Source organism: Hyalella azteca, unplaced genomic scaffold (genome assembly GCF_000764305.2).
Source record: "Hyalella azteca isolate HAZT.00-mixed unplaced genomic scaffold, Hazt_2.0.2 contig10447, whole genome shotgun sequence".
Classification (NCBI taxonomy): domain Eukaryota; kingdom Metazoa; phylum Arthropoda; class Malacostraca; order Amphipoda; family Hyalellidae; genus Hyalella; species Hyalella azteca.
Window position 1 is genome coordinate 178,192 of NW_025940487.1, and position 23,376 is coordinate 201,567.

Here is a 23,376-nt window from a genome sequence, read left to right on the forward strand (position 1 = left end):
ATTGTATAATGATAAAATAATATATTTTTAACCGTATAACACTAAACAGTTTTGCTCCTACAAAATGAATAAACTCTCTTGGCTGATTTTAGAGATGCACGAAGATTTTAGTGCAGATAAGCATGATGCATTTTTCAACCATCGTTGATGATCCTGCATGAAAAGTTCTTTATGCGCAGGTTAGTCACGATTAATACGATCACGATTTTATGAGTAAGTAACTAATCGTTAGTGCGATTAATCGATATACAACGGTCGTTCTTGCTCCATTAAACCAATATTTTGCATCTCGATCTGTGTAGCACGCCGCTGCGCCTTAATTTCGTATTACGTTTAGTGAAGCCAACGCTCTAAAAATATAATTAAAGAGTCGGACTTTAATTCTCGGCATTATCGTTGTTCTCCGCATGCTTCTGTCATGTTGCGTCAGTGGGATCAACGTACGAGAAAGATAGAGAGAGGAAAATATATTAAATGTAAAATGGAGAAACATCGATAATATATCAATTAGACCACTAACATAATCAGTGTTACACGTCTGAGTTGCCACTATAAAGAGATATATGAATTTATTATAAAAGATCTGAGGCACTCTATGGATCGCACGTGGTGTACTGCGCACCTTGTTGCTCTACTTTGGCAGCTGCGTGATCAATTCATACCGCAACGCATTATACAATAATTATTGTGAAAAGGCTCCACGGCAACCATATTCACAATAACGCCTCTGCATCCTATATTACGATAACTTTTTAGTTATTTCAAACGTTTATATCTTGTAGGTATATTCAGCTTGAGCGTCGCAGTTGCAACGCGCATGCCTGCGTCTCACGACACGTTTCTGCGACGCTTCGATGCGGCGCACAGAGCCGTCCCTTTCATTTCTTATTCTTTGGTAGACCTTCCCTTGCTATATAAAGCCTGTGCTACCCTGCCGCCCCAGACATTGAATTTCAAGCCACGTTACTGTATGCAACTAACGCAAGCAAACTAATTTACAGTGGTCATCAGGTTGAACGGTTCCTCCATTAAAAGTTCTTGTGAAAGTGATAGAACAATATTTTATCTAAGAGAAGTTGAAGCTTTTCGGAGATTTAACCCTGCCTATAAGCGGTAAGTAGCATCCGCTCTTGGACCTATACTTCCACACAGATTTGAGACTGAGACGAAAATAGTTTGAGAAAAATTGGTTTAAATTGGCAGTAGGGAGTTTGTTAATACATGTGTGAATTTGTTTAAATTGGCAGTAGAGAGTTTGTTAATACTGGTATGAAAGAACACTGAGATGCATTGTGAACTTACGCGTTGACATCAATAGATCGGTTATTGTTCAATCACAACATGTATGTATAGATCATGTAAACAAAATCAAGCTAGTGGATCTATTTACAGAAACAATCTTTTTACAAAACAAAGAGAATTCAATTGTAAAATTTATTAAATCATGACTATTCAAAATGCACATTGTGGTAAAATGCGCGGAGTAACTTTCCAAACTTTATTTTGCAAGTTTTCATCCTAGCAACTTCAATACTCATTGTTTCTTCGGTTTAATATTACCAGCAAGCGATGATTTCTAAAACTATACGAAACTAGGCTATAAATAAAGGGAATAATGCCACGGATGATATGGGAAATGTTCGCATGAGATTAGTTAAACTTTTATTTGCATGAGTTTGAGTAGAAAGTCTTAAAAATTTGCAGTTGTAAAAATCATTCAATGAGAGGGCAGAATTCAAAATTTTATTTACAAACAAATGTTTGAAACGAAGAATCTTTAGCTGAAATTTTAGTGAAGGAGCGGAGGAGAAAGAGACGGATGAATACAAATTAGTGAGTTGGAAGAGACGGAAGAAACGCAAAGAGGAAGTAGGGAGAGACGAAAGAATTGTAGGAAGAAAGAGAGAGAGAGATATAGAATGAGATAAAGAAAATTAAGACTGATTAGAGATTAGAGACAGATAAAGATCCGAGGAAATATGAGAAGGAAGAGAGAGAAAAGGACACAAATTAATGTGAAGATGAGTGTAAGGGGTCAAATGAAAAGGATGATGCAATAGAATGGAAGAAAAGGAGGGAATATGATGTGGCAGAGAGAAAGAGAGAAAGACCAGGTGTTGGGCTATTGATAGCAAGGCCAGCGCCCTGAGAGGCGATCGTGGGGCTGCATTCTATTTATCGCGTTTCATAACCAAACAAAGCTGAATACAACTTATATCATTAAAAATTTTTAATATTAATAAATAATAATATTACCTGTTCCCTATTTTATTATTCCCTATCCCTACTTTGAGCATATTGATATTTTGATTGTTAACTAATGGAGTTTCTTTGACGGTCATTTATGCTGTTTATACCAATACTTTACATTTTGTAGTTTATTATGAATAATTTTTGAGATACTTAAATATGAAATGATTAGAGACGAACGAAATTTCAATCCTGAAAATATATCACACACAAGCAAACTTGGCTAATTAATTGTTAAAAAACACTTTGTCACTTTTGGACTCGAACTGCGTTCAGGGGCTACATATATAAATAAATAATATAAAATATAAAATCATTTTATATAAATATCATTAAATAATTATAAAACAAGAAATTATATAAAAATATAAAATATAAAATCAGTCAAGAGAGTTAGTTGATTTTATAGGAGCGAAACTGTCTATTGTTAGACGGTTACAACGATATTATTTTATCATTATACAATCCTTTCTGTTCACGCTAACCATTGAAGTCCGAATCATTCTGATGCTCAATACTCGGCGTTCTGAGGCACAAAACACAATCAGAGATTCAAGAATCGAACATAAGTTCCGAGGCGTACTAACTGTAAAGTTCCGAGGCGTACTAACTGTAAAGTTCCGAGGCGTACTAACTGTAAAGTTCCGAGGCGTACTAACTGTAAAGTTCCGAGGCGTACTAACTACGAGGCGTATTAACTGTAAAGTTTCGAGGCGTACTAACTGTAAAGTTTCGAGGCGTACTAACTGTAAAGTTCCGAGGCGTATTAACTGTAAAGTTCCGAGGCGTACCAACTGTAAATTTCAGAGGCGTACTAACTGTAAAGTTCCGAGGCGTACCAACTGTAAAGTTCCGAGGCGTACAAACTGTAAAGTTCCGAGGCGTACTAACTGCAAAATCCGAGGCATACTAACTGCAAAGTTCCGAGGCGTACTAACTGTAAAGTTCCGAGGCGTACTAACTGTAAAGTTCCGAGGCGTATTAACTGTAAAGTTACGAGGCGTATTAACTGTAAAGTTTCGAGGCGTACTAACTGTAAAGTTTCGAGGCGTACTAACTGTAAAGTTCCGAGGCGTATTAACTGTAAAGTTACGAGGCGTATTAACTGTAAAGAACTGAATGATAAAATGATAAAACTGATAAAATGCTGCGTGATAGAACTGAATGATTTTCAATATACTCATTAACACCAACGTTGCTACTCCCTTCATAACTCTTCGTTATTCCTCACCTTTCGTATAAGAAAAGAGAAAAGTTAATTTGAACTATTATATATATTTAACCTACGACAATTCCATTCACATGACTTACATTTCGAACTTCGTTCTGCAACACTTCTCTTTAATTTCACTTCTTGTTGTTCGTTTGTTTGTCTGCTACAAATCTTGAAATCGATATTTAACACACTTCTACCTGTCCAATCGATCTGAAATTTTGCACACTTGGGTAAAGTCGGAGACAATGCATGACTCAGTTGACAAATTCAATAATTTAAAAAATATAATTTTTTATATTAAAAAATTAATTTGTTTTAATGTTTAAAAATAAAATAAGAAGTTCATTGCACATGCGTAACATCAAGGACACTTGCCCCTTTAGAAGTGTTGTCTTTAAAAAGTAATTTTTAAACTAATATTATTTACCCCCGGTCTACATCTAAATTCATACTAAGCGTATGTACGTATCTGACAAAGTTAAAATTTTTCTGATGAAGCTATGTTTACACAGAATGACATCATATTCTTACGAAGAATCATATGATTACGAAATGAACGAAATTTGGTTACGAAGAGCATCTGATTATTTTTTAACATTAGGCAATCAATAACTATATGCCGGGCCAAATTGTCTTCCGAATCAGCAGTTCATTTAAGGCAATTAATGGTTAGCCCTTCGCAGTTGACGTTAATTTTGCGGTTCATTTCCGATGTGTTGTATTGAAATGTAACGCATTTCCTTTCGTAGAATTACCTACGCTGTTGTTTAGGTCCGGGAATCACGTGAGAGCGAGCGTCACTGCACCAATAATAATTGTTGCGTGGCAATGGCTGGCAAGTTGCCGGCTGCTGATGCACGTGTGCTGTTCTCACTCTCCGTCTTAAGCTTTCTTTGTACACTCTGCGACAAGAGTTAAAATTAGGAAATATATATGCCTTAAGCTTTCTTACGCATGATTATTTCAGGGGCAGCGACCTTTTCCGACTCGTGGTCTTACTGACGCGGCGAAACCAACGTTTGGGAGGCTCTAATTCACACTTTATTGACCTCGTCTTAGAGTTCATGGCTGAGAATGAGTGGCTTGTAGTTGTAGCGAAAATACATATACAACAATTTTATGTAATCAATTAAAAGTAAAGGAAAGTATCACTTGGAACTTTGATAACACACGTAACCTACAATTAAATTATCCCTCCAATTTCAACTTAATTCATCCATATTTAATTTGCGGAAAATTCAGGTCAAGCTCATTGGAATTCATTAGAAATAAACATGTTGTTATCATTGGAATTCATTATAAATACGCACGTAACAATCTCTGACCTGTTGTTCCGGTCCCAGGACTTACTGGAATGGACGTACCTCGAGGACGGATTGAGTCAGCTGAGGACGACCAATTTCAAAATTTTACTCGTCCAAGAATTCTTCGCGAACGCCATGACACGTTGGAATCACAAGCATCTAGTGTCGACTTTTCGGATGAGTTAACAGAGAGCGACTACCTGTCAGACAACGGAAGTTATGGCTCGAGCCCCTCAGAATTGGACAATGATTTACGTAGGACGATGAGCGACCAAATCGCAGCGTCCCTTCGCAGGTACAACATCCGACACTCGCACTCGGCAGACCTCCTTCCATTGGACGAAGAAGCTGATGATAGCCAGGAGCCAGTTCCTCCTGTGCTTCAAAGATCCACTACGTTTGAAAGGGTTTTATCGGACGCTATCGTTCATCAGTCGCCTCTCGATGAGCTCAAAGTTATTCTGGAAGCTGGAGCAAAGCTCATAGACCCGTCCGCGAGAAAGCCCAACCCTCTTCACTACACCGTGTGGCAGCGATACCCTGAGGCGGCGGAGCTGTTGCTACAACAAGGTTATTGTTGTGTTTTTCTTCTAATTACTTGACACATGATACTTAACTTTAAGTTTATGATCCATGCATTAAATTTTTCCTGGAATTATGTGAATTTAATTTCGTCATAAATGAATTCATCTGCCTCATGACATAGACTTATTGACTTATTGACTTATTATGACATAGACTTATTGTCTGATGACTCGATATTCAGGCAGAGTATTGAAGAAATCCTGTTATTTACTGCAGTTATGTACTTTGGCTATTAGCTGTTATACTGTACCAGGCTATTTACTGTTATAATGTACCGGGCTATTTCCTGTTATCTGTACAAGGCTATATACTGTTGTACTGTAGCAGGCTATATACTATTGTACTGTAGCAGGCTACAGTATATACTGTTGTACTGTAGCCGGCTACTTACTGTTATACTGTAGCAGGCTACTTACTGTTGTTCTAACGCAGGCTACGACGTTGATGCGCTGGACGACTACAGCTACTCCGCGCTACACTTGGCTGCACGCCACGGCTACACCGAGATGATGAGGCTGCTCATAGCGCACGGTGCAAAAGTTAACTTCAACGATTCTCAATCTGATGATAAATTCCCGATTGATGCCGTCGAAGAACCGCTCAGACTCGCAATTAAAGTAATTTAATGTATTTTCAGTTTACATAAGGATGTTAATGTTTACAAAATCTTTGCACTGCAACCATCGCTGAATTATTATCATTATTATTATTACAATAGTACAATCCCGATTGTTCTTCCACAAGTATCAATTATTAGATAATGTTTGATATCATCAAAAGTATCATCGAAATTACTCTTTCGTACAGCAAGTGAATTTTTCTATCGAAAATTGTCGTTCTAGAAGCATCTTGAAGTTGATGAAAATGGAAAAACGTCTCTAATTTTGTTTCCCTAAAATTAATTTGATCATGTAACAATGCCTGCTATCCACTACATTATATGCATAATTCAAAGTGAAAGCTCCATCGTAACTACTCGTATTCTCCCAGTATGTGTTTTATCTCAATCTTGTTGTCTAGAGCACGGGTAACTAATGAGATTATATTCCATGACCACAGTACGGACACAAGGAGGCAGCTAAGTTACTCCTCGACCACGGTGCTAACACCAACACGCGCTACTTCTTCGGCTCTGAGATCAACTTGGTCAGTCCGCTGATGCCGGAGATGCTGGAGCTGCTGCTGCTGCACGGCGCCAACGTAAACGAACAAGACCGCAATGGCCTCACTCCCATCATGAAGGCTTGTAGACTTAAGCAGGTGCGCTCTGTTCATTTGCTGTTAAGTATTGAATATTATCAGTTCAGCGTTTGATGATATCAGTGAGCGTTTGATGAAACTTCGATTATCCTCATCTTAAACAATGCAGCTAACGTTATGTCGATCGATTCGTTTTGTTTATCGTATACATTTTATTCAAGTTCCGCTATTCGAAGACATTGTTGAATTTAGACTAAATATTCAATCCACAATTTAATGGACGTTTTTGTGAATTGGAAATTCCAGCCGTCTGATTTATCTCTCATTAGCTCGGATAAATTGATTGGTGGAGGATGAATTAGTGGAGAAATGATCAAATATTAGCCGGTATTGATGTAGATTTAGGCTTCAAGCAAGCTTGAAACACTAAACTTGTATTCATGTATTCGGATGATTCTGTAAATGAAATTAAAATGAAATAAAATACTATAAAATAATAAGTAAAATAATAGATAAAATAAAATAATATATAAAATAAAATAAATCACGAAGAAAGAATCATTCTATTTTTATTCCTCGTCTTATTGATTATAGCTCAATTGCGTTAATTAGAACTTAAACTTCGAATTGAATTTTGTCTCCTACTTTACAGGGAATGGAGAGCTTACTATTGCTACTATCCTACGGAGGAGACGTCAATATTAGAGCTGACGCTCGTCATGATTCGAGGTAAATATTATGAAGAGCATGGAATTACTAAAGAGCTTTTATTTGCCAACAGCACCATCAAAATTTTTGCTTATTCACTACTCAACCAAGACATTAAAATACGGACATTCACGAGTTAACGTTCCCCAAGCAGTCACAAACTGGAATAAAAGTATTGCCTATCGGACAGCGGAGGACCAGCCTTTGAAATTCTTGAAAAATAATAATTCGAAATGCATAGAAATTAGAAGTGAGCGCACAATGAGGCACATGCACTACTAACACTTGAAATGTATGCATATCAGGACAGCCCTGCACTACGCTGTCTTGTCAGGCTCCGTGGACATCATCCACGTCCTACTGGACAGCGGCGCGCAAATCATCTACGAACCTGAGTACAACAAGCCTACGCCGCTACACCTCGCTGTCAGACGCGGTGACATCAAAGTTATCAACATTTTGCTGGATCACGGTGAGAAATACGCTCAAACTAAAAGATAAACATGAAACAAGTCTGTACTTAGTATTGTAATAAGCAAAAGGTATTTACAATTACGTCATTGGCCACCAGACTCTAAACTATGAGTGAAACAACCAAGAGTTGAGTCAAGTTGCATAAGGGTCCATAAGGGTCCATAAAAGTTTTTTGTTAATTTCTAGAATTCGATTACACATATTTGACGACTCGGTTATATTAACGATTACATGAATAATAGTATCAAATTATTACTCACATAAAGAAGTATTATACAAGCAGAAAAAAATAGATAATTAAGCCTTATTCCATAAGAGGATACTGCCCTCAAAAATATCGGATAGCGACCGGAGTTGCTCTAGGTCTCTGTGAAATAATGTTGTATTTTCAACTCATGAATTCTACGTGGATATTCTAGGAGCAGATATCAACAGCAGCACTTCCCTCGTTGGGTCTGTGCTGCACATGGCTTGCAGTGAAAAGGTCCACAACCGCCTCGAAGTGATGGAGCTCCTCTTGGACAGGGGAGCAGACCCCAATATTGTGGTACCTGGTCTGGACGGAAGCCCAATCTTGCCTCCTCTAGGGGACTACCTCGCTGCCAGTGATGAACATGATCCCAGCGTCATTAACTTGCTGCTCAAATACGGCGCTGAGGTGAACACTTAAAAATTAATGACAAAAGTCAACGTAAAGTTAGTTAGCATAAGCGGATACCTGTGAAAAATGTTATAAAAAAATTTAACGATGTGGTTGGAATTGTTCTGTCTATCTGTTGAAAGCTGTTCTAAACAAAGGAGTACTGTAAATGTCCAGTTGTTATTAATCATAGTGGCCTGTCTTCTGTTGCAGGTGATTCTAAAGAGCTCGCAAACCAGCCCTCTTGGTCTGCTAGGCTGCTTGTCGTCCCTACGGGAGCACCCACTGATGCTGGAGGAACTGCTGGAGGGCGCGCAGCAATTCGACTTGCACCTCATCAGACACACGTCTCTGTTGGACACAGAACAGCGCAGGCTGTGTCTAGAAGTTGCTGGGTCGCCTTTGCCGCTCAGACACATCAGCAGGATAGCCATCAGACATGTCAGTTATAGTTAATAGCATTAGCAGTTAATACAGACCGATCTAGTTTGATGCCGTGAGCTCTTGAATATTTCGTATTTTCGTTTTTTTTTTTCAACTCGACTTTTCATTTTTCGAACCATTCACTGCTTAAAAGATACGTTTAGTGGTCAGTGGTCAATGGTGTCATTGATATTCGTAAACAAAGAGCTGATAACTGGAATTCCAGCCAATAGCCAAAGAACATATATGCGCAATGTTTCATACTTCACAGTTCATTATTCGTAATTTGAACTGAAGAAAGCCCGTCTAACTCTGAACAATTTATAGCGCCTTGAGATAGTCCGATTAAGATTAATTTTCCCACGTGAGAAGAGTTAATTTGTCAATTATTGTTTTTGCATTTGCAGGACTCGGCCACCTCTCGTCCTGAGTCAGTGCTCAAGATGGCGCTCCCGTCAGTCATCAGCAAATATTTATTGTACGAAATTAGTTAACCTTCACACGTTGGCGACTATTTATTTGCCTTTATGTCTCTATAACGCTCAGCGGTTATATCTTATTTTGTTGTCTCATTGAATGAAACATTAAAGTTATGAACTGTACAAAGTAAATATGAACAGTATGTAATAAATAAATTACAGAGATGGTTATTCTCGTTCTTGGCGCTGCGCAGCGCTACTTCAGTACGGTCTGGCAGAATAAAAAATAGTTAATGTGTTCAGTGTTCCCGCGTCTGAAACTTGCAACTATGAATATTCAATCCTTTATTATCTCTTCCTTGAATATAAATTGTTCCGTAGAAATTTTAACCAACGTACCCGGGGCAGGCTTCGGCTGCAGGGGGGTAACTCGGCAATCAGCGGTCATCAGAGAGTTTTGCAGAATTTGTTGAATTGTTCTTCTCTCTTAAAGAAGTTCCCAGTTCCAATTGAGAACTGTGACTTTGAAGTGCAGGCAGAGATCTTTGTGTGATACATGCATATCAGGTTGTGATTGATCAACTGTTTAGTCAGTGTATTACATTATATAATTAGAATGAATTTATTTTCTATGCCTAGACCATACGATTAGAGTTTAATCCAATCTTTCCTGCGTTGTATAGAATCTTTTTAATGTTAGGTACGCACGTGTTCTCGTATCTATGGAGAATACTAAAGGCTTACGCAAAAACTAACTCAAAAACTAACTTAAATGTTGGCTAAATTGATTTTCTTAATATAGTCAAAGGTGCGTTATGTGTTAGTCTCATAAAAATACAAATATAGTATATATATTATTATATTATTTTTTTAGATTCACAAAATCTAATATAATTTAATGTTTGTAATTTGACACTGTTTACTTTGCTGCTTAGTGAAAAGTATGATTGACATGAAATCAAATACCATATTTGGTTGCCGTTCGATTACAAGACCTTGAAATATCGTATATTTCTTATTGTTATTGGAGGCAACCGATCTCTTTGAGCGGGTTGATTATATCAGATTGAAGAACTTTATTTTTAATATATCGATATTATATTCAGTATTTGTAAATTGTAATTTTTTCTTCAATATACATATATACAGCTTTACAGTGAGATAATTTGTATTCCCATTGCGTGGGAGAAGATTAATTTTCTCAAAGTCCTAATTTTGTTAATACCTTGTACTATATAATAAATAAGCTGAAAATAACTTATGGGCTTTGTTCATTTACCTTGATGATATAATAAATAAATACATACTGATTTTGGAGTTGAATAAACAAACTGAATTTTGTTTTAAACTGAACAAAGAGGAGAGAATTTTTTGAAAATAAATTACCAGTTCAATGCCTGAGGTGAATGCTACGATTTTTAAGTGCTCAGTTAAAACAAATAACTGAATAGCTCTATGATGACGTCAGTTCTGTGTTGTCTCAGATGCTCATTAGGAACAAATATGTTATCAGCTCAATGGATGTGACACCAGAAATGATTAAAATAAACATTCCGTATAAATCTATCATTGGTTCCCGTTGCATGCATCATTGCTACGAGCAATTTAATACGCGGGTTAATGAGCTTGTTTTGAGTGCTATTACATCAACTTGTTTGGATCCTTTGATTAGATCACCGGGAGGGTAGGGAAATCACTCTCACAGAGTGGGTTGGTTGAGAAAGATATGTGAACATTCTACGTGGATTCGTTGATCTAGAGGAAAGCAGGACGAACATTGGTCCACCATTTAGAGCTGCTAAACTGTTTTTATTCCTGGATCTCTGCTTTGGATGTATATGGTGTTGTTTAATTAATCAGAACATTTTCATTATTATCACGAAAATAGCGACTGAACTCTTCTTGGATAATAAACAAGTGTATCAATATTGCTCGAAGCAGCTCTCCTACATCTCTGACCTCCTCAAACGTACTCTGGAAAATTCATATACTTTCGACTTTCCTTTTACAGAGAGTTAGCTTTACTATCAATGCCTCGATAATATGATGTAAGGAGTACTGCCAATTCCAAGGATTAGATTTGAGATAAGAAAAGGATGATGCTTTCCATTCTGTTGTTCGGTCTAAGTATTGAACCCTGTATAAGTAACAAATCGTTACAAGTTATAAATATAAATGTAAATTAAACTATTTAAAACATTCCCAATAATTTCAGACATCGAACAAAATAAATTAGTACAGAATGACAGTTCCTACACTTGATTACTTACTCTAATAATAGCTTAGGTTGCAATGAACCAAAATACTACATGTATGAATGAAATCAACTATTATCGTGCTCAAGGTGGGCAACGTTCACCCTCAGACATAAAGCTAATTTTTATTTTAATTCTAATTTTAGAAATTCTTATCTTATCAATTCAGAATCTTAAACGAAGACGCTGCAGGTGAAGAAGAAGAAGTCTGTCTTGATAGGCAGAGTACATCTCTTGTCACAACATATGAAATAAACTGGTGTTAAGAACGTCTCCTTTAATATGGTTTACGATGCGCATCACAGTTCAGTTTCCAAAAGTGGTATTGAGAGCAGCATATTGAGCGTCTTCGGGCAAGAGTCTTAATGCTGACCATGCATTGATGTGGACCAGCCACTATGTGCTGTAATTGCATCCGAATTCTTCCTTTCGACTAGTAAATCCTGAATAGGGTTCGAGCTATATAAATATAGGAGCAGGGAGCATCATCCGTGCTGGCGTCTGCCATAATATAATATTGAAAAGCTTGATATTTTTTATCATATCTAGGGCCTCTCATGTTGATAACAGTGAGCTGTTAAATAGTTTAGATAATATATGGTCTGATAAGTGTAGTACACCCAGTTTAACCCTCCATCACTTGCAGAAAAAGGCAGATGACTCATTTTAAGATCATGACTTTCAGTTCGGGAATCACTGGTGGGCAAAAAGCGCATAAGCAGCCTTGAAGGGAGTAATTTCTATAGCCTAGGAACTTTCAAGTGTAATATGTTTTTTTCCCTCATTAACGCAATTCCATGTTTTCATGATTGTTTCCCGTATACGTGATAACCCTGATGCATACGAGGTAGAACTTTCTATGTGCTCAAAGCACCCTATGCAGAACGCCGCTCAAGGAGAGCACGTTAAGGCTCATTTTCGTCCGTCATATCATGCAATATTTTGTTAACATTCATTCAGATCTCGGACATTATAGACTTATAACACTTTTCTCAAACTCTTACGGGAACTTCAAGTTTCTGCAGTCTTAGAATAAGGAGGAAAAATGTAAGTAAGAGCGATTGAGGTCCAATATTTATTTTCTCGAAATATGCATTTTTACATATTAAATGTAACTTGATATCACGCAATAAAGCACTAAACTAATGTTGGAAAAGTAACAAATTCCTTGGAGGCAGAATAACAATATTTCCACTTCGTTGGTTCGTAAACTATCCTAGAATCGCATAAAATAGCGGAAAGGAAGTCAAAAATTAAACTTTCTCAAAAATTATTACATCTGACAATTAGCGTTCATCTTTTCCTTCACAACGTAGCAATTATGAGGACATGTAAAAATTACTAGGCAACGAGCGACATCTGATGCTTAATTAAACTCTATTAGCCATCAACTAAGCCCATGGCACCACAAGAGAACTGTTCTGAAACAAATTGTGATCGAACGTAACTTATATGTGAGATCAGTTTGACCATTCACATTTAAAGTAGTCTCAATTCGAACGCAGTCGAATGACCTGACGTCTCTCATCCTAGAAACCATAATACTCATTGATTGCGTTTAGCAGTGCATCAAAAATTCACATAGGTAAGCATAACTCGAATCTGGCAAGAATGAATTATTGAAAGAAAGGCGAGACCGAATTAAAAGCAAATTTTCAAGGATTGCATTGCTTTCTCAGCCCGGGTGAGAAGCATGGATACCATCGACATGACTCCGTTATAACGTTAGAACTGCGTACTTTTAATACTGTATATGAAATTCTTGTCGTGGTGTCTCTATTTCCTATTAAGGTCGAATGAACCAATGAAGAAAGCTGCGCTGCGATCCAGCAAACAGCGTTCGGTGTATCGCAGTAGGCATGCTGTCGACCAGCTAACCATGGAACGTGTCCGATAACGAGCCGTGTACTCAAATAATCTCATTAAGCGAACTATTTAAAAGGAACAATAAACATTAAGAATAATATACCGATACAAATTTTGACACAAACATGTTGAAGTTGCCACGAAATCTTCTTTCTATGAAAAATATATTAGCTGGATATTCTCGGTGAATAACAATAAAATATAATTCTGAGAATAAGATTTGCTTTATTTGTTTGCATCTCATGCCTACTATAGGCACATTCAGATAATTAGCAGTAAGCCAACATGTGGCAAGTAGGAAAGAAGATGATTAGCTCTAAGGCAATAAATGTAAACAACTATTTGACGAGCATATCACTTAACTAACTAGACAAATCGTTGATATTACCAAATGTAAAATGTACATTAATTGACTTCGTACAAAAGATATTTCTTAAGCAGATGCGGAAGAGCGAGGTCCTCAATGGCAGCCGGCTTATGGCGTCCCATCACCTGCTTAGAGGAGGATATTTTAGTGCCAAGTGCGATAATCTGTACATAAATGGCAAATTCACAAGTCTTATCTTGCGTAGAATCCTGATAGTTTTCCATTAAGGTGTGGGTTTGTTTTTCAAATTCAAATTATCAAAACACTCACCGCTTACTGAATTGCAGAGACAGAAAAAATATAACTCAGTACTCACTGCAGTGAGTGACAGAGAGCGCATTTTCTCGTGAACAAAAACATGAAGTCACGGACGGACAGACAGACAGACGGACGGGCGGACAGACGGACATGGCGAGCACAATATAGGGCATTTTTTCATAAATGAGAAAATACGCTAAAACACTTCATTCGTACAATCAATCAAATATTTACATATTAACTCATCATCAAGGCGGACTGACTTTTCTTATAAAGACCCTGGCGAGATGACGCATTGGAGGAGGAGAAGACGCCACCTCCAGGAAGAAGTCTCTGTGCACAGACGGCACCAGCAGGGGAGTCTTGCGTATAAGAGGCACGTCGAATCTCTCCGCTGCCTCCAGCAGCTCGGCCATCACTTCTTTATTCTTGGCTACAGTATACAGGCAGTTCACCAAGCCCAGAGGGCATTGCTGAGGAGGCTGCATTACAACCTGCACATCACATTGAATTAAAATTCATTATACGGAATTTATGGAGCATTTATCATCGTCATTTCACGAGAAGAATACTCCCCAAAGCAATGGGATTCGTTAATACGGACTGATGCTTACCTGATGCTTAGCCTTCAATTGTCAGTAGTAATAGTGTCGTCAATTTGCAAATTCCGGCACTTTGGCCTGATGCCGATTTTAAAGAATTTTTACATCTTGATGTATCTTTGAACACACAACTCTAAGCATCAATATTGCTATTCTTAACCACTTGGTCACTCCGGCAACATCGACCAGAATATTTGTACTTAGCTGATATACAACTCGGTTGCTACTCTGCTTATGGTGCTCCTAACTTCATGCACTCGGCCGCACCGCAAACCAATCTAAAAAATATCTAGTCATTACATGACCGCAAGATGGCCACTTGAATGACAAAGAATTTTTTTTACTATCTTCATCACTTCTTTGCTGCAAATTTCCGAAGAATCTGCATCCAGACTATTTTTGAAGAAAATCTCGTGTAGAAAATCAAACGCAAATAATAAACTAATTTTTCTTTCACCATGAAGGCCATTTCTTACAATAGTTCTATAAGCACATTAATAGATGTATACTCTTTTTGTATAGATCAACGCAATACACTCTTTGTTCACAACATTATATTCTTCATTACGAACCTGCGCTCCGTATCGCAGCAGCAGCTTGATGACCTGGACATCGTGCTCCGTGGAGTTGGCGAGGTACTCCCCAAGAGGAGGCTTCAGAGGCCTGCCTGACTCATTCCTCACTACAATGTTTGGGTCAGCGCCTCTGGAGAGCAGCAGCTGCAGCACCTCCATCCTGTTGGGGATGGCCTCACTGCAGGCCACATGCAGGGGACTCCCCACGGTCGGGGTTGTGATGTTGATGTGTGCATCTGCAACAGTCAACAGCAGTTTATACACGAACAAAAATGATCGAGATAAGACAATATTCAACACTAATTAATTCAAAAATAGACAATTCCGACTGATTTTTCCCGTCTGAAATAAAGCTTCGGGTGTAACTGCATTTTATAACAACCCTGAATTTAATTGAAAAATTGTTAAAATTTGTAATTCTAAGGGAAACTGAGGCATGCTCTATAATATTTATGAGCAAGAGTGAATCAAGTCACGAAAAGTTCAAGAATCGGCAACAGGCCATGGGCCTATTTCTTCAACGCCGACACTTCTATTCTATTCTAAGAGCTTCCATTATATGAACGATACAATTATGATTTAAAGTTTTCTAAAATAATTCTGAGCGCACCGGCATCGAGAAGCATGTTGATGATGGTAAGATCTCCCTTGAGCACCGCCAGGTGCAGGGGTGAGGCACGGTTGTACTCCGGCTCGAAGTTAACCTTGGCTCCCTGCTTTAGTAGCAGGTTAACAATGGGACTTGAACCTGAGAGAATTGCGTAGTGCAGAACAGAGCGGCACTCGTGGCGAGCGTCAGTTCTCAAGTTGATGTCGGCGCCGTGAGAAATGAGCACCAATACCGACTCAATGCCCTGAAATCGCGAGACAATTATTATTATTTATTTAGTATTAATTATTTGATCGGATTACTAGTACTAAAGTACTGAAAGAGAAGGCATGGGATATTACTTACGCTCCTTGAAAATTTACGTTCATGTAATGCATAAGGCTCTATGTTTCGTCCATGGACGAGCACAAATAACGAACATTTGGACAAATTGTTCCGAGTCTGTGATCATATCGGTGAAAGTTCTGGATCCATAACCGAGTGTATGTCAGAATTTTTGCATTAATTAAAGGGTCCTGACATTTGTTAAAAAGAACTTTTACACATCGAAGGGTGACAATAATATTTTATTTTATTCATTAGATTAAAAAGAATTTCTACACACCGAATGTTGACAATAATATTCCGGGAATGAGTGCAACATTCAATTCAATACAAGTGATTAGGCACGCATGATATCACCTTCAATTAGACATTCAGTTATATGCAAGTTATGAGGCGAAATTAAATGAGGCCATCATACCAACAGTTGGACATTCAGTTATATGCAAGTTATGAGGCGCACATGAATGAGGCCATCATACCAACAGTTGGACAAGTTATATGCAAGTTATGAGGCGAAATTAAATGAGGCCATCACACCAAGAGTTGGACATTCAGTTATATGCAAGTTATGAGGCGCACATGAATGAGGCCATCATACCAACAGTTGGACATTCAGTTATATGCAAGTTATGAGGCGAAATTAAATGAGGCCATCACACCAAGAGCTGGACATTCCGTTACATGCAAGTTATGAGGCACACATGAACGAGGCCATCATACAATCAGTTTGACATTCAGTTATATGCAAGTTATGAGGCACACATGAATGAGGCATCATACCTTGAGCGTCTGAGCGAAATGACGGAGTACGTCTTGTCCGGAGATCGCGTCCTGTTCTCCCAGAGCCTCTTCCGCCTCCTGTTAGGTTATGATTTCTTCATTATAGTTCAAATCATGGAAAGTTAATGGTGGCTTTAGTCTTTAGTGCTAAATCCTACCTTATTCAAAACAAAAATTATTATTGTGTAAAATTCAGGTTGTTCCCTATCCGGGATTTTTTTGCGTTTTTCCATGAATGCGAAGAAGGAAGTACGAATGCATACTTCTGATACTGCAGCTCCATTCCTACTGGTTATTCAAATCCAAATTTTGGTCAGAATTGAGTTACTAACTGACCAGGGACAGTGAACAGGTTCATCCCACCCACAACTCACACGGACTAACTTTGATAACTTCAATATTTCCAACTAATAAAATGAAATACGAATGAGACAATCAGTAATAAATAACGTTTTGCTGATAAATTAAGAATCCTGTACGGCTGCTATGGATATGTAACAGGAGGAAAATGTACTCCCTTTGTTTTTGGTCAGTCTTGGGTGAGTAGAAATCGGATCACTCATTGCTGGCAAGCGTAATCCCATTAAAATCTATATTACAAGCAATATTACAATATTACAATATATTGCAAGAAATGATGCATGTACGAGTACCTGTTGCACATGGCAGGCCTTCATGATTGGAGTGAAGCCATATCTGTCTCTGGTATCTGGTCTCGCCCCCCAGCTTAGCAGCAACTCGAGCAGCTCCGTCTTAAGAGGGCTTACTAAGTTGATCTCTGAGCCGAAGAAGTAGCGGCTGTTGGGATCAGCGTTGTTCTCCAGCAAGAGCCGAGCAGCCTCGATCTGGTCGTGCTGCGACCAAAACACAAGCAATCATTCAAGGAATCGTTTTAAACTTATATTTTGAAAAACAAGGTACTTTCCGACACGTTTATTTCTGAAAGTTCAAAGGAAGTTGCGCTATCGTGGTGGGTCCCTCACCTATACAGAATTCTTCAGAATAATTCCAAAAATAAACTACAATAAAACATTAAAACTATTTTTAGATCATCGTGGAACAGCTAAACATCATTTCAAAGCGTTTATTATGAATCGGAGTCTAAACTCTTATTACGTGCAATCATCATTACGAACATGGCATCTTATTTGTTATTAATTTATTTGTTGAAGTGGCTGAACAAATAACAAATTTATTACTATATCTTATCTGCCACAAGAAGATAAGAAAAGTAATCAAAGGTTTTTTTGATTGAATTTAGTTGTTTTACTGGATCAAGCAATAAGTTATTTACATACTAATTTCCTTCATTTCTCGAATAATCACTTTGAGTGCCAGCCTTAAGGGTTCATCAACAGCATCAATAGGGTAGAGATCGTCGGCGCGGTGTTGGTTGATGTTGACGCGGGCGTTGTGCTTGAGCAGAATGCTCATCATGTCGAGGTAGCCGTGCTCGGCGCATAGGTGGAGTGGAGTGTAGCCGATGTCGTCCCGGGCATTGAGATCACAACCTGGCCGCACAAATGATAAATCATCATTCATGAACTATCTTCACGCTTGAACAATCAACAATCACGAACTTACGCCAAGCATAAACAATAATTGTAACCATCACTAATCTGACAGGCTTTTGCCAAGTTTCCGGTAAAGCCTTCCGGTGACATAACTTCATATGCAAGAAAATATCACACAGTTTATTCTATCTCTTCATCAGGGTATCAGGTCTACAGTATATACTAGTATTCGACTACTAACTAGTATACTAGTATTCGACTACTAACTAGTATACTAGTATTCGAATGCTTACCTTCTCTGATGAGCAGTTCGGCAGCGTCGGGGTATCGCTGCCACACGGCGTAGTGGAGCGGAGTCAGGCCTTGTGTGACGGGCTCACTCACTTTCGCCCCGCACTTCAGAAGGAACTGAAATGGAGATGCGCGAGTAATTTGAATGAAATCTTCTATCGCATGGTCATTTTGCAATAATACATCTTTTACAGTAAAACCATTTCATTCAGTAAGAACATTCAGCTTTCATCATTAAGCGGTAGAGAACTTGAGATTTTCCAATTCAATAAGTTTCATTTTTGGAGCCTCTACTGAAGACGGAAATATCATTCATCAATATCCTTCAATAAAATGGACAGCCACTCTACCTCTAGTTCTTCCATAGAAGCCAGCCTTACAATGGCGTCTGCCAGTTCTCTCTGGAAACTGGTTTGTCGCCTCATCACTAAAGGTCGTGACATCGATTCCTCTTCACTCTCATCATTATCTGCTTCTTCTGCATCATCAGTGTTTTCATGATCTCGATGTCCAACTTCATGTGAATCCAATTCTCTGTCATCAAGTATACTATTTTCATCATTACTTTCTTGTCGGTCAAACTGCCGGTGTTCTGAACTGTCAGAACCACTAGCCTCATCAGCAGCATTATGCGCTGCCCCGTTCTCCATTAGCGAGTCTCTGGTAACGTTTATTGGCGACAATTCTGTACCGTCCACACTTTGTTCACCTTGCCCAGCGTTATGACATTTTTGGGGCATGTGACCTTCGGAATATATAGTGATAAATGACGCTGTTCGCATGTGAGAAACTTCATTGTTATCCTCCTCCTCAGTCTCCGAGTGTTCATCCTCGTGACAATTTCCTCCTGGAACTCCTAACAAATAATTAGACGTTTCTGAACTCTGTCTTTCACTTCGAGCACTTGAAGTGTGTTCAGTGCTCGAGCATGGAGCATCGGTCACAGAATTGCTCGGAAATATGTCCGAAAAATTTATTAAACTACTTGCATCCTCTTGATCTGATTCTTCACTGTTTCTTGTTGGTCTCTGCGATATTTGTCTCTGGTTATCATCATCATCCGCCATGTTAATTCTGAAAAAAATTCTGTGCACTGAAATATTTTGATCCAGGAGTCTCGGTAGAAATTTTTAGTCAGCCTATGCAAGAAGCTTGCAAAAGTGTAATCAATTTGTTCGATTTATAAACGCGATTTAATATGTAAAATTATTTTCATCGCCCAATTGTTCCATAAATATTATTCAGAATAAATCCCCAGAACGAATAAGTCTTGCACTATGAAATGAATTTTCATCAAAGATCTTAACAAATATTAGCCCAACTGAAAATTTTTGTCAAACAAAATCGCATCCAATTATATTTCTTCAAAACTACAATCCAGAATGAGCAGGTAAATGATTGAATAGAACTTTTTTCCACACCTTAACATTCGCAATAATTTCTACCCAGTGAACTTCAACTGAACTCGACTATCGCAACTTTTTTTATCAATAAATTCAATAAACAAGTTTACATTTTTGGATCAACTTTTAAAAACTATTTTAATTTTAATAGCCCTTAAATGTATATTTTTCCTTAACCACTGTGAATTATAGTACAAACTGACAGACTCGTAGCTAGGCTACATATACAAGATAACTTTTTCAGTTCGCGAAATTGCGTAATTGAATGTTTAACAAAAGTTAAATTGAGTTTTAAGTCGTAAAAGTTTGTCACTTTTAAAGAATAGATGCATATTTGTATACTCGTACTTTTGCCTAAACTTTGGATGACAAAAATCACTCCGTGCTCGGAGAAAATCTTCTTTCACCTGTCACTTTGAATGTTCGGCCACAACAGCACCGCCTGCGGAACAATGTACATTGTACAAAGTACACCCGCCTGCGTAACATTGAATGACAGCAATTGATGAAAGGACTCCTAACACTATATCAATTCCAGCTAAACATCTATGCATCACTTACTGAATTCCATTTGTAAATAAGGTTTATTTTTCCTCATCTTAATACAGCTTCAATGAATTTCACTTGCAATAGAACCCATTATTCGATTCGTAGTCTGCACGACGATTCAACGATCTCACCGACAGTGCAGTCAATGCTCTTATAAGAAAGGACAAAAATTTGGAACAGGGCCAGACAATTGCTCTACATTTGTTAGGAATTACCTCTTACGACCAGAATTGGCTTGTGCGTTGTCACGTGTTCACTGGCCTCGTTTCGTTCAGTAAATACGCAGCTAATTGCGTGTTTACTATTTATGTAAACATTCTATTAACGCTCCACGCTTTTAGATGCAAATATGAATACGACTTATGAACGGTATACATACGACGGCAATATGACTGAACATACAGGAAAGATATGTAAAAACGAACCCAAGTATAGATATGTACAAGAGCTTTAAATGAAGAATGATCATGACAATACATCGCAAGTAAACATAATTCAAATAATTTCATCACTATATACCTATTGTTGATAGGTTTAACTCACGAATATACAAGTTGATGAAAGCAAACCTGCATGTCACCTGCAGCAGAGAATATGTGTGTCCAACAGGGTCACCAGACTAGGCAAGACTGCGTAAGACATGAGTAGCAAGTAAACCTGCGTGTTGCGTGCAATAGCCAATACGTTGTGTCAGTGCCACCGACGGTGAACTCATTTTTTGAGCTCACCGTGAGCGTACACTGAGCTCATTTTTTGCCAAGACGGTGTACGGCAAAATGAGCTTGTGTTTCTTGCCCCGCAAGTTCTTCATTTGTGTTGTTGTAGGTGCACCGCATTCTACACGCGCCAGAAATAGCAGCATGACAGCAAACTCTCATGCTCAGCCTCTGTCAATGGCTAACTTTCGTCTTGACAAGGATAGCGATTAGCGCGTGGTGCTCGCATAATAGTTGATCACCGTTTGGAATGCATAAGGTTACCTTCCCCGAATGAAGTCAATTGTCTTACAAGAGCTATTTACGCTGAAGTTAAGAATACAATGCAAGAAAATGCAATAACGTGTACTGATCAACATGTACGTAATAACGTGTACTGGATAACGTGTATAGAATAACATGTACAGAATACTATTTACTAGACCTGTGCTCGTGCTCCGTCGCTTACTGAAGGGGCTCTCACGATTAAGTATAAAATAATTTATTTTGGCCCTTTGAGGATACTTTAACAGCGGAAAACCAAGGGAACAGCATGACAAAATAATTTCAAGCTTGGACTTTGATTACTCAAGAATATCATCTGAATAAGAATTATATCCTCAGCAGGTTTTACGTGTCCGGTACGAGAACGTGCTTCGCACTTCCTGCCAAGTTTAGCTGCGTGCATCAAATGACGCCTCCGTGAGTGGGCAATGAAAGTGAGTGAGAGTGGGCAGTACCCTCAGTGGGCAGTGAAGGCTCACAAAAAGGGCTATCTTGCCCTCAGTAGGAAATGACGACTACAAAACTGGGCTATATTACCCTCAGTGGGAAATGAAGGCTACAAAATTTAGGTCTATTACCCTCAGTGAGCAATGGGCAATTGATGGGCAGTTGTGGAGGACTGACGGAGGTCTTTCAATTTTGCAACATACTGAAGGTAGCAGGGTTACTGTTAACGGGTGGCATGATAATGTTATGTGGCATGATAACATGAGTAAAATAGTGAACAAGTTTGGTGGCATTGGAATAAAATTTGTTCTAGATTAGAGTATTAAGTAAATATGTCCTAATGCTTAAAGATTTCTCTTTGATATTTGATGGCAATTTGTTCGCGGAGAGCTTATAACCAAGGCATTGCTAAATAACGTTAAAATTCTAGCACGTAAAATAACATAGGCTGATATTCAAACTTTTTTAACTTCGTCGTTCAATAATTACTGACTGAATGAGAGCCCCAGTCAACAAAGGCTGCCTAATATGGTGCATAAATAATATTTTTCTTCCTATTTTCAGTCAATTTAAATTCTGATTTAACTACATAACTCACAAATAGATAGCTCAACAGACTTTGCTCCCAATTTGCACATTTGACTGAAAAATTATTGTCGTCAAAACGGATCGACTCTGGAAAAACAATCACGCTGCACAATATCCAATTTCCAGATGATGTACGTATTGATAATTTCTTTGTGGAAAATTTACCGTACAGGTGTAAATTTTCAATGAATTATATAAGTACAGAAGCAGGCAGCGTTCACCGACGAACCTTCGCGACAGCACTGACTCGGCCCCCGGAGGCTGCCTCTCAGAGCACGAGTTCTTTATTTATATCCACGAGTTGGGACGGGGCCGCTGCAATGCGTGGTAAACCCGCCTGAAATTCTGTGAAATTTCTCATATATTTCCACATAAAGCTAGTGGGGAGGAAGGAAAGTCTAATAGAATTACTCAAAAGTTAAGTCTGAAATCTTCCACAAAGAGGAGGTGGAGAGTGTTGGTCTTCATCTGGTTCAATGACTGAAGTCAAAGCATTTAATTATTTGTGTTTACAAGTAAATAAAAATTAGAATTAAATTTTACTAAAATTCAACAATCGTTGACCATAATATTGAAACAATTATTATAGGCAGCTGGAGAAAATAAAACTCAAAAAGAAGTGTGGAAAAAAATTTATCGTTTTAATCAAACCAAAACTAATAAATATATGTTTTTTTCTAGGCTTTTAGAGACAAATTATCAAACATTACGGTACTAACTCTTGTTAATTGATTTCAAAATAATTTCG

The 23,376-nt window shown here is 38.1% G+C and overlaps 2 protein-coding genes across 7 annotated transcripts; one reads left to right on the plus strand and one right to left on the minus strand.

Annotated features, from left to right (window-relative positions):
* Window positions 1–941: 941 nt before the first annotated feature.
* Window positions 942–9,306, plus strand: LOC108676838 (ankyrin repeat and KH domain-containing protein mask). The gene is made up of 9 exons (XM_018164991.2): window positions 942–1,113; window positions 4,810–5,340; window positions 5,788–5,972; window positions 6,415–6,615; window positions 7,208–7,284; window positions 7,569–7,735; window positions 8,157–8,395; window positions 8,591–8,818; window positions 9,208–9,306. Exons 2-9 carry the CDS (start codon window positions 4,821–4,823, stop codon window positions 9,292–9,294), a joined length of 1,704 nt encoding a protein of 567 aa, XP_018020480.1. The 5' UTR covers window positions 942–1,113; window positions 4,810–4,820; the 3' UTR covers window positions 9,295–9,306.
* A 3,229-nt stretch (window positions 9,307–12,535) lies between these two features.
* LOC108676837 (ankyrin-3) lies at window positions 12,536–21,662 on the minus strand. 6 transcript variants are annotated; one of them, XM_018164988.2, is made up of 11 exons: window positions 21,183–21,662; window positions 20,413–20,506; window positions 19,012–19,735; window positions 18,664–18,778; window positions 18,183–18,367; window positions 17,510–17,710; window positions 16,857–16,934; window positions 15,753–15,996; window positions 15,140–15,378; window positions 14,229–14,459; window positions 12,536–13,832 (listed from the first exon to the last, which is right to left on the minus strand). In XM_018164988.2, exons 3-11 carry the CDS (start codon window positions 19,726–19,728, stop codon window positions 13,746–13,748), a joined length of 2,097 nt encoding a protein of 698 aa, XP_018020477.1. In that variant the 5' UTR covers window positions 19,729–19,735; window positions 20,413–20,506; window positions 21,183–21,662; the 3' UTR covers window positions 12,536–13,745. The 6 variants fall into 6 exon arrangements, with proteins under 6 accessions (XP_018020477.1, XP_018020478.1, XP_018020473.1 ...); XM_018164989.2 differs by lacking the exon at window positions 21,183–21,662 and adding an exon at window positions 21,157–21,171; XM_018164984.2 differs by lacking the exon at window positions 20,413–20,506 and having other exon boundaries at window positions 21,194–21,662.
* Window positions 21,663–23,376: the final 1,714 nt, after the last annotated feature.

Bases quoted from the DNA above. Each gene is read 5' to 3' on its own strand.
- LOC108676838 (XM_018164991.2), top strand. From the start codon at position 4,821: ATGGACGTACCTCGAGGACGGATTGAGTCAGCTGAGGACGACCAATTT. The intron at 7,736-8,156 runs GTGAGAAATACG...TGGATATTCTAG, and splicing joins CAACATTTTGCTGGATCACG to GAGCAGATATCAACAGCAGC. The intron at 8,396-8,590 runs GTGAACACTTAA...CTTCTGTTGCAG, and splicing joins TGCTCAAATACGGCGCTGAG to GTGATTCTAAAGAGCTCGCA.
- LOC108676837 (XM_018164984.2), bottom strand. From the start codon at position 21,255: ATGTCTTACGCAGTCTTGCCTAGTCTGGTGACCCTGTTGGACACACAT. The intron at 18,779-19,011 runs GTAGAGTGGCTG...TCTCCATTTCAG, and splicing joins CTTCTATGGAAGAACTAGAG to TTCCTTCTGAAGTGCGGGGC. The intron at 18,368-18,663 runs GTAAGCATTCGA...TTGTGCGGCCAG, and splicing joins CGAACTGCTCATCAGAGAAG to GTTGTGATCTCAATGCCCGG.